The sequence below is a fragment of the Eupeodes corollae genome, chromosome 3 (assembly GCF_945859685.1).
Source record: "Eupeodes corollae chromosome 3, idEupCoro1.1, whole genome shotgun sequence".
NCBI lineage: Eukaryota > Metazoa > Arthropoda > Insecta > Diptera > Syrphidae > Eupeodes > Eupeodes corollae.
Window position 1 is genome coordinate 138,748,126 of NC_079149.1, and position 15,884 is coordinate 138,764,009.

Below are 15,884 nucleotides of genomic sequence, written 5' to 3' on the forward strand. Positions count from 1 at the left end.
GCTTTGTGTGCGAAATGTTTTGTAGGGTTTTTGACTTGACTTATCAAATGGGTATTAAGTAGTTTAATATATCTACTCCCTCTTTCTCTCTCTATCTTGTTGTTGAGGATCTGTGTTGAATCCCTGCTCCGGGCAGCTGTTGCCAAAACAATTAATTCTGTAACAATCTACCTGGGGTTTTCATTTTCATCAACTGTATATACTTACTATAAGGCTACTGCAGCAGAAGTAGAAGCAGAACCAGAAGCAGTAAAGCCCATGTCCTTACTCCTTGTCGAATGATTTATTATTAGAGGTCTTCTCCTCTCCGAATAAAACAACAAGGTTATAATTTTGCATGGTATATATGTATATATATATATTTTATTTTTAACTTTTCTTATAATTTCTTTAAATAACATAAATAATAGAAAATAAAGAATTAAAATCAAAAAAGAAAAACAAAACTTTCTGGCTAGTAAAACAAAATTCTTCACATCACTCCGTTTGTTAGGGAGGAAGGACCTTTTAATTATAATAATACATTCTTTTTAATAATATTATTATTTTTATTATTTTTACACTTAAACGTGTTTTCCTGAGGGAGGAAGTCAACAACGAATGAAAACTGAGAGGGTTTAGAAAACAAAAATCAATATTTTGGTTTTGTGTGGTGTGTGAAGATGACATATCGCATGCAAACAATTTAAGTTCATTTCTCAATAATTTTTACCGACAGTTTCATTTATTTTTATAAAAATACACAAATATAGGACATTTGTTGGGTTCTCATATTTTTTTGTTTTTGTTCCATTGTTATTATTATCATTTAATATCTACAAGTTATTTACATGGCATTTACAACAATAATATTATGTATAAGGTTGGTAGGTCCTTCCTCAAGGAGGTCGGCCCTGGACCTCCTTCTGCCCCGTTTTTTTCTTTATTTTGTTTATTTCCAAATACTATATACAATAACCATAAGTAAATTCCTTTTTTTATATCGTATTTACTAAAATATCGTTAATAATAATTGAATTTATTGTTCGCTTAAGTCGTCACGTAAGAGGTCGTCCTGGCTGTGCCATGTACGATGTAATTATATCCTCTGGCAATGGAATATGTGATATTTTTGTTGCGCGGCGTGAGATTCATATATTTTTTGTCATATTTTGTTTGGATTTTATTTTTTTGTTAATTTATAAGGACTATACAACGCTGATAGTTTGCTGATGTTTAGAGATGATGATAGTTATGTTTATAGTGTATTTTGTTTCTGTTGTAGGTTTGTAGGTGTAATGGGAGCAGTTTAAAATAATTTTATTGTTTAAATGATTTAAGAGTGGATATTATTTCACTTCGGTTATGCCGAGCTTGGCTAGATTTCCCAATGTGGTTGGATCACCGGGCTGCAGTCTTAAGGCTTCCTTATAACTAACCGCAGCGTTATTTGTGCGTCCTAACAAGTGCAATATGGCTCCTAAGTTTGTGTGCGCTCGCGCGTCATCTGGTCGTAGCATTACTGCCTATGAAATAGAATTTTATAGTTATTTTTTTGAAAAGAGAGGGTGTTTTTTTTTTATTTAGAAACTTACTTTTCGATACCACGCTTCTGCTTCAATTTTCCTATCTAAGAGTCTTAAGGCTGTTGCAACTGCCACTACGAGGGAATAATCATTAGGTGATAACTCAGCGGCTCTCAGCCGATAGTACAAAGCTTCTTCTCCTCGTGTTAGTCCTGACAGAAATTCCGCTGTGCATAGAAAAATTTTAAGAAGAAAAAGAAGTATGAGGTCTTGCAGGTTTCATATATATAAAAGGAAATTCTAAAACTTACCATAGTGATGATATACTCCAGATTGATCGGGAGCCAGTTGCAATGCTCTTTTAAACCACAGCTCAGCTTCTGATGCTCTGCTGCTCTGTGATTGGAAAACAATTTCACAATAAAGTCAAAAATGCAAAAAATTTGCAGTCAATATTTAATCGGTCTTAAAAAGTTTAAATTAGGAATACTCAACAAAAACAGGAAAGGAACTTAAAAAAGAAAAAGCAACATCCCCAAAATGTTGAACTTTTGAATTTGAAAAATAAATGAAAACCTTTAAAATTCATGCGACAAGAAACTTTAACTTACATTTCTAGCAAGCATGTTTCCATACGACAAATGTGCGGCTACGTGATCCGGTTGGATTCGTAGCGCAGCTCTGTGATATTTTTCCGCCTCGTCCCATTGCTGTAAGCGACCAAGCACATCACCTATTCTATGATAGAGCACCTCTCGCTGAAAGTACGCCGGAAGTGAATGCATCGCTTCCCTATAAACAGCCAAAGCACGTTGCAACTTTCCCTGTTCGGCATACAAGTTTCCCAATTGAAGGTATGCCGACATGCGTGCATTTTCGTGAGCAGCCCGGTCTCTGACCCCGGTACCATCAGTTTTTGTTCCCTCTTGCAACACTTTAACTGCTTCATGACACTTGCCCATGGCTATCAGCGATGTTCCCAGATTCAGATAAGCAACTGTGTGTACACGAGTATAGTGTGGCAAGTATGGTGAGCCGAGACAAGGCAACAAGTTTAGAGAGGAAACAACAACAACAACAAAAAATATATATATATATATGCATGAAAATGGTGGAAACAATAATAATAACTGTACACGAATAGCCAGGAGGGGTAGTTAAAATAAATTACCTGCCAGATTGGGACGAAATTGTATCGCCCTCTGGAAATTCTCTACTGCATTTTTAAAGTTCTGCTGATTTTGATGCAGAATTCCTCTGAAAATTTTTAAAAATAAAATATAAAATTTAAATTAGTTCGAGAGAGAAGGAGGTAGAGAGAGAGAGAGAAAAAAAAAGTTTGTTTTTCAATGAAAATATAGGAAGGAGTTTTATTTAAAGGTTTCTTAAGAATTCTTGTTTTTTCCGAGGCTGAATAAGTAAGTATATTTTTAAAGGTTAGGTTTCTCAGACAGCTCTATTTTTCTTGGAATTCATATTTTAACCTATGACCTTTTTTTGGTCTGCTTAACTGACACACCAATAACTCTAATTCTCTAAACTCAAATGTTTTCATTTTGTTTGTTTTCTAAAAATGTTATAGTTTTTATCAGAAACTGTGCCGAAATTTGTATTATTTTTCTTTCATTCATAATATGGAAAGAGTCCTGACTTCTGACCCAATTAATTTCCTTCCAATTTATTAAAACCGCCTTGTCGATGGAAGGTATACAAAAAAATTGGAAATAAAAAGTTAATTATTTTCATTTGGTTTTCATTTTTTGATTGAGTTTTGATTTAACAATGAAAATTATTCAAACAATTCTTTTTCCTGTTAAATTAATATTGAATTGAATATAAATAACGACTAATTCTCTGCTGAAGTCTTTATTACGAAACTTTTTGAGGAACAAGAATTTGAACTTTAAGGAAATATTATAGTAGGACCGTTTTGAGTCAAACATCAAAATCAGTGATTTCAAGTTTTTGGAAACTTTTTTTAAAGATCGTTTTTGGGTTAATTTCTTCAAGTTTATATTTTTTTTCAACTGCAGAATTGGCTTACGTGAAGGTAACTCAAAATTATTAAACATTAATTTTAGAGTGCAAATGCCGTCAAATTGTTGGTTAATATTTTTTACTTGGAAAAATGTTGCCGCAACCGTAATGAATAAAAAGGGTTATGATTTGACGCTAGTGGTCAAATTTTTACTTCTACCAAGATGGAGAAAAGTTTGTATTTAAAATATTTTTTTTTTATAATTTACAGGCACTCAAGGGATTATTAGTACCCTTCATATGTTTGAATTTAAACACAGTGCAAGCGTTAGGAAAATAGGGAAGGATTAAATAGGAGATACCGGTGCACATTGGTCTTTAAGTTCTGAATACCAAAATGGAAGGGAAAAACAGAGCTGGCCAAAGCATTCCACATTCTCGATGTGCGATTTAAGAAAGAATCTCTATATTCGACAGTACGATCGGAATTGAGCTTAAGGGTAGACTAATGAGCATTCCTAGAAGTGCGAGTATTACGGCTGAATCGTTTAAGGGGTGGAATGCAACTGGCTGATTCGACAGAACATTGTTTCTTAAAATATCGATAAAACAACGAAAGGCATGAAACATTGCGGCGGTGTTCTAGCGATGTAAATGTTTCGATTATAGTTCTTTCGCCTATCATTTTAAAAGCCCTTTTTTGAATTCTATCCAAACTTGTTTTGTGAGCACCTGCCCAGATATGCGAATTATACTCAAGCTTTGGACGGATGAAAGCTTTGTAGATTACAGCGAAATCAGAAGGGGTGACAAATTTCTTGGACTGTCGAAGAAATTCTAAGCACCTGGCAACATTTTTGGAAATGTCAAATATGTGATCATTCCATATAAGGTGATCTGTGATACATATACCAAGTACTGACAGTTGATTAGTTTCTTGGATTCAAATACCACTCATAGAAAGCGGCATCGGGGGTGTGTTACGCTTTAACGACAGGAGACAGCATTGAATTTTAGAACCATTAATTTCCCATTAAACAATGCTGTCAAGATCATAATTTAATGAGATATATCATACGCTGCCGTTGAGGTTCCACATCCGAAGGACAAGGATGTGAATCTAGAAACGAATATGAAAAGCTGAGAGTAAAACAGTTTAATGGATTGGAAGTGGGAGACAAGAGATCATTTATGAATATAAGAAAGACAGTCGGAGACAAAACGGAGCCCTGGGGGACACCAGAATTTATTTTATGAATTTCAGACTTGAAACCATCCAAAACAACTTGTATGGAACGGTTAGAAAGGTAATTTCTAATCCAACGAAGAAGAGATTCATCAATACGAAAAGCACGCATTTTCGATAAGAGAGCTTGATGCCAAAATTTATCAAATGCTTTTGAAATATCAAGTGCAACAATCTTACTTTCTCTAAAACGATGTAAAGATTTGTTCCACTGTTCGGTGAGCTAAACCATGAGATAACCAGTAGACCTTTTGTTACGAAAGCCACACTGTCGGTCATTAGGAAGCTTCCGTTCTTCAAGATATTTCTTAAGCTGATAATTTATCAGCGTTTCCATGACCTTGGAAAGAAGATACGTGAGTGATATTGGACGATATTTTGGGGGAAAGGAAGCTTTGCCTTTTTTATTGACAGGCTGGACAAATGTTTTTTTCCATCAGCTCGGAAAGAGACCTGTAGAGTAGGAAAGATGGAAAAGTTTAAGCAGTGGTTTTTCCAGCATTGAAGAAAACCTCTTTCGAACAATTGGGGAGATACTATTCGGGCCAGTGGATTTGTGTATGTCAAGGTCTTTCAGTCCTCTTGCAACTGCACTAGTGCGAAAGGAGATTCGTCCCATAGAAACATTTACGCTCTCAAGAACAGGAGAGCTCATGACACTTTCCGGTAGCGTCGAATTAACAGCAAACTGTGCTGCAAGCAAACTGGCTTTATCGAACAAGTTCACATAAGAAGTGTCATTGTGGACGAGCGTTGGAAATGAGGATGACGTGGTGTTTCGTACGTTTTTTACAAATGACCAGACATTTTTACTACCTTTGGGACATTGTAGTATTTTTGCCTTAATTTCGAATCATGCAAAAATATTGTTCGTAGAATATGACCATTACAGGTCTTTCTAGCTTGTTTGAACTTACATATCTGAACCTAATAACTTCTTTACAGCTAGAATCAAACCATGAGTTCTCTTTGGGTTTGATAGATTTCACCCTATTCTGGAATAAAATTTCTCATTCCACAAAGAATTAAATTTGTAACGTGAGTATCGAGGAAGTATAGTGACCAGTTAAAGCTCCCAAAAAATTCATTAAGACCGTCCCAGATGCCGATCTGCATCCCACCGCAGTGCACGCGTTTTGAGAGTCTTGTTGCCATTGGATTTGTCATAGATTTTTTAAAGAAATGCACAAACGAAAAAGACAATATTTGACTCTTTTTTTTAACAAAACATCAACATTTAATATTGGTCGAAATTTTAACCAACATTTCTTAATTTTTTAACAATAATTTTTTTGGAATAATGCCCGTAATCGATAAAAACTAAAGTGATTCGAATATAATTGAAATAGGAAGTTTTTTTTACAATTGGATTTTGGCTTAAGTAGACTTAAGTTGTTCAACAACTTGAACACGCTCTTTAAAAGTGTGTTTTCAAGGGAAATGCGAGTATAAATCAAACGGCCCATTTCTTATTGTAATAAGTCCAAGTTAAATACAAAATTTGTCTTGTCTTAAAATGAATAAGCTTTATTCAAGCACCTACAATTTTTCAAATATTTACAATAACAACCAAAAACTTTCCCCTAACAACATATTTACATTGATGGACCTATTTTTAAATGAAAAGTCTGAAGCTCTTAAACCGGAGAAGCAAGTTCGGAATTTCACTTTAATTTTCTTTTCTTTTTTTTCTCATCTGCATGTTCAACTGGAAAATTTTTTAAACTAATCTCAAAGCCAAATTTATACTTCATTTTAACGTAAGGGTAGGGTAGGTACCTAACCTAACTAAGTACGGACCCCCTTACCAGCCGTATCCAACATCAAACAAACAACAAATGAACCCTCAATCTTTATTAACTTTCATAGTAAATCAAAATCATAGCTCTTTAATCCTTTTGGAAAATGCAAAATGAAAGAAAAACAGGTGAAAATTTAATTCCACATTTCCCAGGATCAGGACAAGGACGAAAACGAAAATGAGAACGAGTACGAAGGACGGATTTTAATCTACCTCAGCGAATCTTATTTCTCACAAATTTTTATTTTAAGTCTGGGATTACGTCCACACAAATAAAACAGTTTAATCTTTTGTTGGTTGGCTGGGTGATGGGCTCAAAACCCCAACCCTTCGCTAAGCGTACGAACGAACGAACCAACATCCATCAATTCACTCATTCATCCCTATCACATAGCTTTTGGTCTGATATAGAGAGTAGGAATCAAATTATTCGGTTCAATGATCAGCACTTTTTGTTATCGGTTTTGGGGGGAAGTACCTATTGGAAATCACCTTCAACAGTTGATGTTTCCCTTTGGTTTATTTTTGTGTTTTATTTTTGTTTCAGTATTATTTGTTTTTTTGACTTGGGGAAGGATTTCAATCCTATTAAATAAATTCAAACCAATATAAACGTTGTTGGTATAGGTATTGTATGTTAGTCTATACGAATTCCAAAACAACTCCTGTTTACCTTACCAAATCTCAAAACTTTATACAATATAGACGCCTAGTCTGGCTCACAAAATTGGAGGTAGATTTAGAAGGGAAAAAATGAAAGCTGTCCAAATAAAGCTCTGATAAACCGAACTAATCCAAAAACTGAATAGAACAGACCTTCCTACAGTGATTGCTTTGGTAATCTCTCCGAACCAACTTATGCCCTTACTATGAAAGAACTTTTCCAATTAGGTAAAACTAATTTCTTCTAAGGGAAAATAGAAACAAACCATAAAGCCTATTATTTCAAGCATATCCCACAAGTTTCTGTAATGATCAAAAGATTTTTTGTATGTTCCTACTTATGAGGATACCTGCTTTTAGAAAGAAACAAAAATGGGACACAAATAACATAGAAAGCGCTATCACCGTCAAGAAAAGTCACGAGTGAATATCTCGTCCTTTTAGTGTGTTCTATTTGACAAACTATTGAATGTTATCTCGTTGGGAAATAAAACGACGCAGGTATACCGAATTCCAAAGAATAAAGATGAATGTCACAAAGTACATTGTCCCGCAACCATTAGCTATTTCCATACATCAGCATAGACGGAGGACTCTACAAAGGACTTCAAATGCACAGCCGCTTTTGGAATCCAATACCTTACCTATGTGAAAACCTATCTATCTACCTGCGCGCCATATGGTCGGCAGTTCTTTGAATAGCGTCGTTGTCGTCATTCGCCGTTGTCTCCGCAAAGGAGCAAAATAAGTGCTTTTCTTTTTTCACCTAAAATAAGAAAAGGTGAATGGGCATTCACCCACAGCACAAAAAGCAAAGAGATACATTCACAATCAAATGCGAAAATATGCACAGTTTTTCTTTTAGTTTTCCGTTTCTAAGGCCCCAAACCCAACCACCCTTGCGCCTATCATCCATCAGCAACTATAGGACTATCTCTTTGCCTAGAAAACGTTGTGTATATGCGGCATGACGACGACGACAAAAATGCGAATTATACACTTGCTCTAAAATCCGATTCCATTCAAAAAACAACAACACCAACAACTATAACTGATGTGCAGAAAAAGCCAGGATTTCCACAGCAACGACACCGCCAAGGGAATGGAACGAGGACAAGTGAGGATAAGGATGAGGTATGAAGAAGAGAATGAGGCTGGAGGCCTGACTGCTGATGCTGAGGCTGAACGCTGAAGCTAAAGTGTAGCAAAAGGACTTACTTTTTACCAAGCGCATTAACGGCATTTGAATGGCATTCATCAACGTGCTGAGTGATGAACATCAGGACTCAGGAGTGTAGGTAGAGGAAGACGTACCTACTCGTATACACTGCACAGTGCACAGGTTTACAGGAGGACCATGATGCAGCAACCCAAAGTACAGAGAAGCTATCTACTCTATACTACGAGTACTTAACAACAGTTAAAGATATAAAATGGGAACTAAAATATGCAAGTTGTATTTATGTGTGTATCCACCTACAGGACATCGCACAGGAGTCTCTCCTGAACTGATATCTGTCTCTGTATCTGTCTCTGTGCACATATAAAACGACATGGCATCTCCCATTGATATCATATCACTCAGTTTTTAAGGAAACAAGAATTTTCATTCAAAACTAGCCTAAGGACATAACAAAGACACATCCACTATACATGTACCTACGTATACTCCTGGCATAGGTATACCGGCAGCCGGCAACCGGCAGCAGCGGAACTGTTCTGCTCTCTGGTGGCAGTTAATGCCGTTTCGGGACGTGCGACAAAGAGTGTGACAGTAAATTCGTGCTACAAGCTGCAGGATAGGATGTCGGATTAAAATCTGGAATTTAGGTGCAATGGAAGCAAAAGCCGAAGCGAAAAAGATCCTAAGCTCTCGTCCTTTAAGGCGTATATAGTGTAAAGCTCCTTTTTTCCAACATCAGCACAGGAGCAGGATTAAACGATGAAGAGGCCAACATAAAAGCAGTAAAAAAAAAGGAAGAAAATACTCACACGGCAGCAAATGAGACATTCGAAACTGGAACATGAACAACTATACTTTTCCTGTCTCTTGTGGGAGTAGATATTTAGGCCGGGGTTTGAGTTTGGGCTTGAGTTTGTTGGTTTGGGTGACGGTTATAGGAGAGAAATCAAATGTTTTTTTGTTTTGCTTGTGCCACACAAACGAATGTTAGAAGGATAAAAATGCCATTCAGCATACATTGCTTATGTCAGTATATCAAAAACACACAGAGTTTTCTGAGGGTGAAGTCGTTCTGAAGATTAGAAAAGATACCAGTAAGGAGACGATATAGATTCTTGTTGACTCGAAATGGCATGAAGAATTAACAAAAAGTCTTAATATCAATCGGAAGATTGGATGCTATCGAAGTGGAAAAGAGAGTTCCTAGAATCAGGCTTTAAAAAATTTAATGAACGACACATAGGACTCACCATTTATTGGAATTTTTTCACTTAAAAGTTACAAACGAAAGAAGCAATCCTTAAAAGTCATTATATACTCTCGAGTCACTTTTTTGACAGAGTTGATGAAAGTTAAAATTCAGCATTTTCTTTTAAATATGAAACTTCTTGTTAACAATTATTTTCTGTTAAATATTGTAGTTTGTTATTAAACAATTATTGATTGATACTTGAAACTCGCAATAAGGGTGAGTATTGAATTGTTGATATTTGTTAGAACTGTTCTATCTGAAGATGTGAAAATTTTTGTAAGACTTGTCACCTCCAAACAAAACTTATTTAAAGCAGAAAAAGTTTAGCTATGGAAAAAAGTTGTAAGCTGCAGAGCACCAGCGGATTGTCAAAAAATATGAGAGATAAACGAATTCTAAGTTCTTCTAAAAAATTAATAATTCTCTGTAACGGCGAAGAAATATTCATTCTAGAAACAGGGTTAATATTAATGTTTTTATAAAGCTTGCACTTTTGTTAGAAAAAAAAACATCATACTCTTCCGCGTACTGTCTCGGACTTGTTTTTCATTCCATTTAAAATAGGTACACTTATGGCGATGTACCCGTGGCGGTATGATTAGTTGGTAGGACTTTCTCAGACTTAATCCCTGCCTGAGTCATCAAAAGTTCTTTTCACATGGATTGTGAGGAATTGAAAAATCCTCCAAGAGTAATTTTTGTCATAAAAAAAAATAAAATCAAAAAAAATCAAATGGGGTGGCGCAACAGTCCATTGTGAACCAGGGCCTAGTGACTTACAACTCTCAACCATTCCTGTGTGCGAGTACTGTTGTCAGGAATGGAAGGGACCTACAATTTAAGGCCGAATCCGAACGGCTAATTTTTGAGAAAGCACTTTTTCATGACAAGAATTACTCTTGAAGGATTTGTCAATTCCTCGCAAGAGGCAGTACCCGCGAAAATTTTTTTTTTTTTTTAAATTAAGGTGGCACAGGCAGGGATTGAACCCAAGACCCCTTGCATGACAGTCCAACGCACTAACCATCATGCTACGGGTACTACATAAAAAAAAGTCATAAAAAAAGCTTTTTCAAATAAGTCATTCAGATTAGGCTTAAATACTGCGTGTCCCTTCCATCCCTGAAATGACTAACACATGGGAAGGGTTAAGAGTTGTAAGTTACTAAAGCCTAGTTCTCTACAGACTATTTCGTTTCTTAATTTTTGTATTTTAAACTTTTACACTTATTTACTCTCTTTTCTTCATAACTTAAAAAATAACCAAAAATGTTTAGACTCAAAAAAGTACTTACAGATTAAAGTGGACATCAGCCATATTTGGCCTATGCTTAATTGCCTCTAGGAGCACTTCTTTCGCTTCGGCATACCGCGCTTGCGAGCTAAGGACACTTCCCAAATTTCCGAGCGCTATTTTAAGAAAATAAATTAAAATAAAAGAGAAAGAACGTTTATATCCTTCCACACACAAAAAGAAAAAAACACAAAACAAATTTGTATATGAATATCAATGCTATAATACCTTTTGGTGGATTAACACCTATTGCACTCCTGTACAGGCTCTCCTCGTCTCTCCAATCCAAGTTGCGCCTCACCGTCCGGACACTGAGCACACTCAATGTCAAACTCAAACACAGAAGCACAGCTATCCTTTTGTTCCGCTGATGCCTAAGCGGCTCCATAAGCTTACCGATGCCAAAACCAACTAACAGGCAATACCCGACACTGGGGAGATATAACAGCCGTTCGGCCACCACAAAGCCGACGTAAAAAAATAAATTCGTTGCAGGTAGAAATGGAAGCGTGATGAAAGCCAGCACCATCAGCAGGACAACCGCGTTGTATGTTGCCGGATTGCTGCTAATAAGAAGGTTCTGACAATTACTATTTACATTGAAGCTACTGGTCAGAGTGCAGCTGCTAGCTGCACTGCTCGAGCTCTTGCTACTGGCCGTTGTGCTGTTGCTGCAACTGCTGCTGCTTCGGCTGCTGCGCGGTGTTATGCGGCAGTTGTTTTGTGAGGCGTCTACGTCCGTTTTAGAATGTTGCTGCTGCTGGACCATGTCCATCCTGTCCAGCAAAAGTTCGGAGCAAGCACAGTCACTGAAGGCCCCCGTTGTCGTTGTCGCCGTAGCCGACGACGTCGGCAACACGGAATTGTTGTTGTTAATGGCTCTGCACGAACTGGTGTGGCGAGCTGTGAGCTCCTGCTTGCATATCCTACAAATGCAGTCCTTCTTGAGCACCAGGGCCGAGGCCGATGAAACCTCCACACAGGGCGTGTATGCTGGGAGCAGCCCATCGATGGGGTTTTGATTTATTATCGTGTACTTTTTCTTCGTCCTGGATTTCCTATGGTGGTGGTATTGGTGCTGTTGGTGCAAAAGTGGTCTCTTGTAGCGATGTGTTCCGGCGGATATCTGCCTTTCTGCCAGCCTCTTTGTGCTTAGCCACAGGACCAGGACCAGAATGGTGTAAAATCCCGCACTCAACACGTTGCGTCTGTCCCAAAGCGATGTTATCCGTGGCACAGCATCCATACCCCAATCGAAACTAAGCACCGTAGGATTCACGAGCAGCTTGAAGTTGAAAACAGGCAGATAGAGGAACGTCAGAAAACGTGTCCACAACGAATTTGATTTCGCTATTGGATTGTCTGCTGTTGAAAAATAGCTTTGCGGTCGAGGCAGCACCTGTAGACGTACATAAACAGTACACACCAAAGCAACTGCCAGGATACCCAGCGAACGACAGCGATTCTGCAATAAGAACCAAGGAGAACCAAATATCGCACTTAATCAATGGAAGACGCTAATTAAATTTAATTAAATTCAAGCAAAAGCCCACATACCTTATCCCCGAATCCGCATAATCCCCTGATGACATCGAATACACCGCAAACAAGGAGCGCTGTTATGGCAGTCTCCTTGAATAGCAAAGCACACAGCGACAAAACTACGGTGAGGATGATGGCCAGCCACTGGCGGCTGTCGTTTCTCTCGCGCCACATAATGTGCCGAATGTATGTTAAATAAGTTAGCAGGTATAATATGCAGGCTGCGAGATCGGCCCGACCAACAATCCCGGCCACTGCCTCCGTGTGAACGGGGTGGGCTGCGAACAGTGCACCCGTTGCCACAATGCCCCACATCGACGAGAGGAAGTTTCGGGCCAATTTTACCACCAGCCCGGTGGCCAGACAATGCATTAAGTTGTTAATTAGATGGTAGCCCCACGGGGTATAACCGCCCAGGATGTAGTTCAACTTAAAACTTAACACACACAATGGACGGTAGGAGCCGTGCGATCCCGTATCCGTCAGTGGTGTGCCCCAGTAGTCGTGGAGGAAGGCTTGTTGCCAAGGGGTGGTTCCAGCTACATCTGTATTTCCCAAGATGGCACGTCTGCAAGTGAAAAGAAAATGACAAAATGAAATTAAGGCCGAAAGACTGAAAGTGTGCGAGTGAGAAAGTTGCTGGACGGTAATTGGGTGCGCGAAATAATTCCGAATTATATAATTGGTCTGATAACCGGCTGCCGAATGAGCTTATAAGATCTTTGATAAGCGGATTTTCATGTTCCATAGGGGATGGACTTGTTGATTAATAATTAAATGACGACCTGGAATTGAAATTAACTCACCTATGTACATAAATCCTTACCGACCGAATGTCAATCATTCAACATCGATATCATCTATTCTTTGAGTTTTATTTTTGTTAGTCATTCGGTTGGCTCTTAAGATTAAAGCTTAAATTATGTTCGGTTTGTTGAACATTTTTACAGGTTTTGTACTTTGCTAGGAATTAAGAAATCCTTCAGGATTCTTTAACTTTGTGACTTTCATGTTTGTGAAGAATTTTGTTCTATCCGAACATGACAAACGAGGTTTCAGTAGATGGAAATCAAGGTTTTGGATTGTCTGAGGTGAGAATACTGCATTAAACAAATCGGCTGGTACAAAATACTGAAAATAAAAAGTTCAAAGCGTGAACTTTTTACCTTACTAACCTGATTTTGGTTTGAAATGTTTACAGATTTCAACATTTTATGGAGTGCTGGATTCTTCTCTAAAACGAAGTAAAAGACCAGAACTATGCAAATATATGCTCCTTAAGGACATTGTTATCAAATCGGCGCACTACAGCGCTAATTGGATCTTAGGCTAGGTTGCCTTAAGATCATCATTTCTACCTATTTAAGGATATTGTATTTTAAGGTACTGTATTGCTGTATACTTGGTTTTATTTGTACAGCATTTTTAATTTAAGACAAACAAACAATTTCAAACATTCTTAAGAATTTCAAGATATCAAAAGATTACAAGAATTTTCAAAATTCTTATATGTATGCTGTTGTATGCTGCCGCCACGAATAGCTGAGAAAGCTACCCGATGTCTTTCGTCAAATATTTTATGTCATGTAATTATATGTATATGTGTTATAAATATTATTAAGAAACTGAAGGTGACAAAAAGGTCACGAATAAAAGACAATAATACTTCTATTAAAATGTTTAAAGAGTGTGTTTTATTTTCTATTTAAAATTTTATTTCCAAATTATACCTACTTTTTTCAATTTAACTCAGAACAATTTACATTAGGGTCTCTGTCTCCTTGCGTACGTACATAGGTAAAGGTAAAGACCTGAAGTCACCACACATATTTCGAAAATGATTATTTTTTAAATTTGAGATGGTAACCAGGACCTCAATGATGTTCCAAAAGATTATGGGTTAAACCCTACTATGCTAGTCTCGGTTTCGTTTCTTCATACCGAGACGAGACAATACTGTTTTTGAAGTATCCGACACAAGGCCGACACGAGCTATACGAGACCGAGACTACAATTTTAAGATCGGTCTCTTTGTTATTTTCGAAAGAAAAAATATCCAAAAATGTGTTGTGTTAATTTTTGTTTGATTCGGGAAATGAAACCAAATTAAACCTATTTATCTTGGTTTAATCTGTTTAAGCTAAAACGTCTTAATTAAGGATTGGATAACAAATAAAAAAATTAAGAGTTAGATTTATGTAAAGAAGAGCTACGATTTTGAAGCATAATACATTTTTCATTGCGTTTATTTGTGATAGATTATAATAAATGGTTGTCAAATTAAATTTCAGGATGGCAAACACTGTCGAATTTAGTTGAAGGTTGACTAAGATCGAGATAAAATTTGAAACAAAATTGTGTAAGTTAGTCAACAAATAATCAACTGCTTATCTGCCAACCTAAAAAAGGTTCAACGTCTACATATTACGACTCGCCTCATTGACATACGAGAAAAAAGCGAGACCAAAACGAGACTCGATGAAACAAGTCTGAACCGATTACTAGACGAAACTGACATTTTTTGATTTTCAAGAGTCGGGTCCTTAGCCAGCTCTGATTTTGACAAAACTCAGTTCTTCGCATAATTCTTTCTTAGTGTAAAGCGCCAGTTACAGCTATCATTGGTTTTCATCATTGAAAACAAATATTGGAATTTGTTGATAGGTCGTTAATAGCTATCATTAAAAATGTCTCTTATTGAAAAAAATGTCCTTGAAATCCACCAACAAATTTTGACTCACAGAAATCTGTCATGGGAATTTTGTGAAATTGTAACAGAAATCAGTGGAACGATTGGTGTCACTTTTAAAGATAAAAATGTCAGCGGTTCAGGAAAATGAATTTCCGCCCGAAAAATAGAAAAATACATTTTAAGAAAAAATAAATGCGCAAACTTTTCAAAAAAAAAATTCTGTGTGATTTCCTATCGATAAGTTTGTAATTTTCATTTCTAATCAGAGTCAAATATCTGTTAAAAAAAATGTCCGGATCGGTTTCATTGATAGCTATAAGTGGCCCCTAAGTAAGGCCATGAACCTTAGCAAAGGAAACGTCAGCGTAAAGACAGTCGTCCTTTTGAAATTAAACGAAATTATTGTTATTTTTAACTTTTATAATGGTTAAGCGCCAGCATAGAAGTAAACAAGGGTGTCCAAGAAACTCTCTTTTGTTTTTGTTATTTATAAATGATGTTGCTGATTAACTTCCTGGGGGAACAAAATCCAAAATACACAAAGCGCTTATAATGGAAGAAGCTGGAATTATAATGATACGGAACTAGAGGTAACAAAAGAGATCATATATCCAGGTTTAAAACTGAATCCATCATTTGATTTCAAAAACAATTTATCGGAGAAAGTCCAAAGCCCACAAAGCTTGATACTTTTAACATGAAAAAATATCTTCTTCTTCTATCTGAAAT

At 36.8% G+C, this 15,884-nt stretch overlaps 1 protein-coding gene across 1 annotated transcript in view; it reads right to left on the reverse strand.

Moving 5' to 3' along the window:
- Positions 1-325: 325 nt before the first annotated feature.
- Positions 326-15,884, reverse strand: part of LOC129949994 (protein O-mannosyl-transferase TMTC2) — an 82,286-nt gene continuing 66,727 nt past the window's right edge. Inside the window, exons 4-11 of the mRNA XM_056061754.1 lie at positions 12,479-13,031; positions 11,150-12,386; positions 10,923-11,037; positions 2,677-2,762; positions 2,117-2,502; positions 1,817-1,901; positions 1,575-1,732; positions 326-1,505 (exon numbers count right to left, since the gene is read on the reverse strand). Coding sequence (XP_055917729.1) covers positions 1,329-1,505; positions 1,575-1,732; positions 1,817-1,901; positions 2,117-2,502; positions 2,677-2,762; positions 10,923-11,037; positions 11,150-12,386; positions 12,479-13,031 — 2,797 coding nt within the window. The 3' untranslated portion in view covers positions 326-1,328. The remainder of the gene's footprint in view (positions 1,506-1,574; positions 1,733-1,816; positions 1,902-2,116; positions 2,503-2,676; positions 2,763-10,922; positions 11,038-11,149; positions 12,387-12,478; positions 13,032-15,884) is intronic.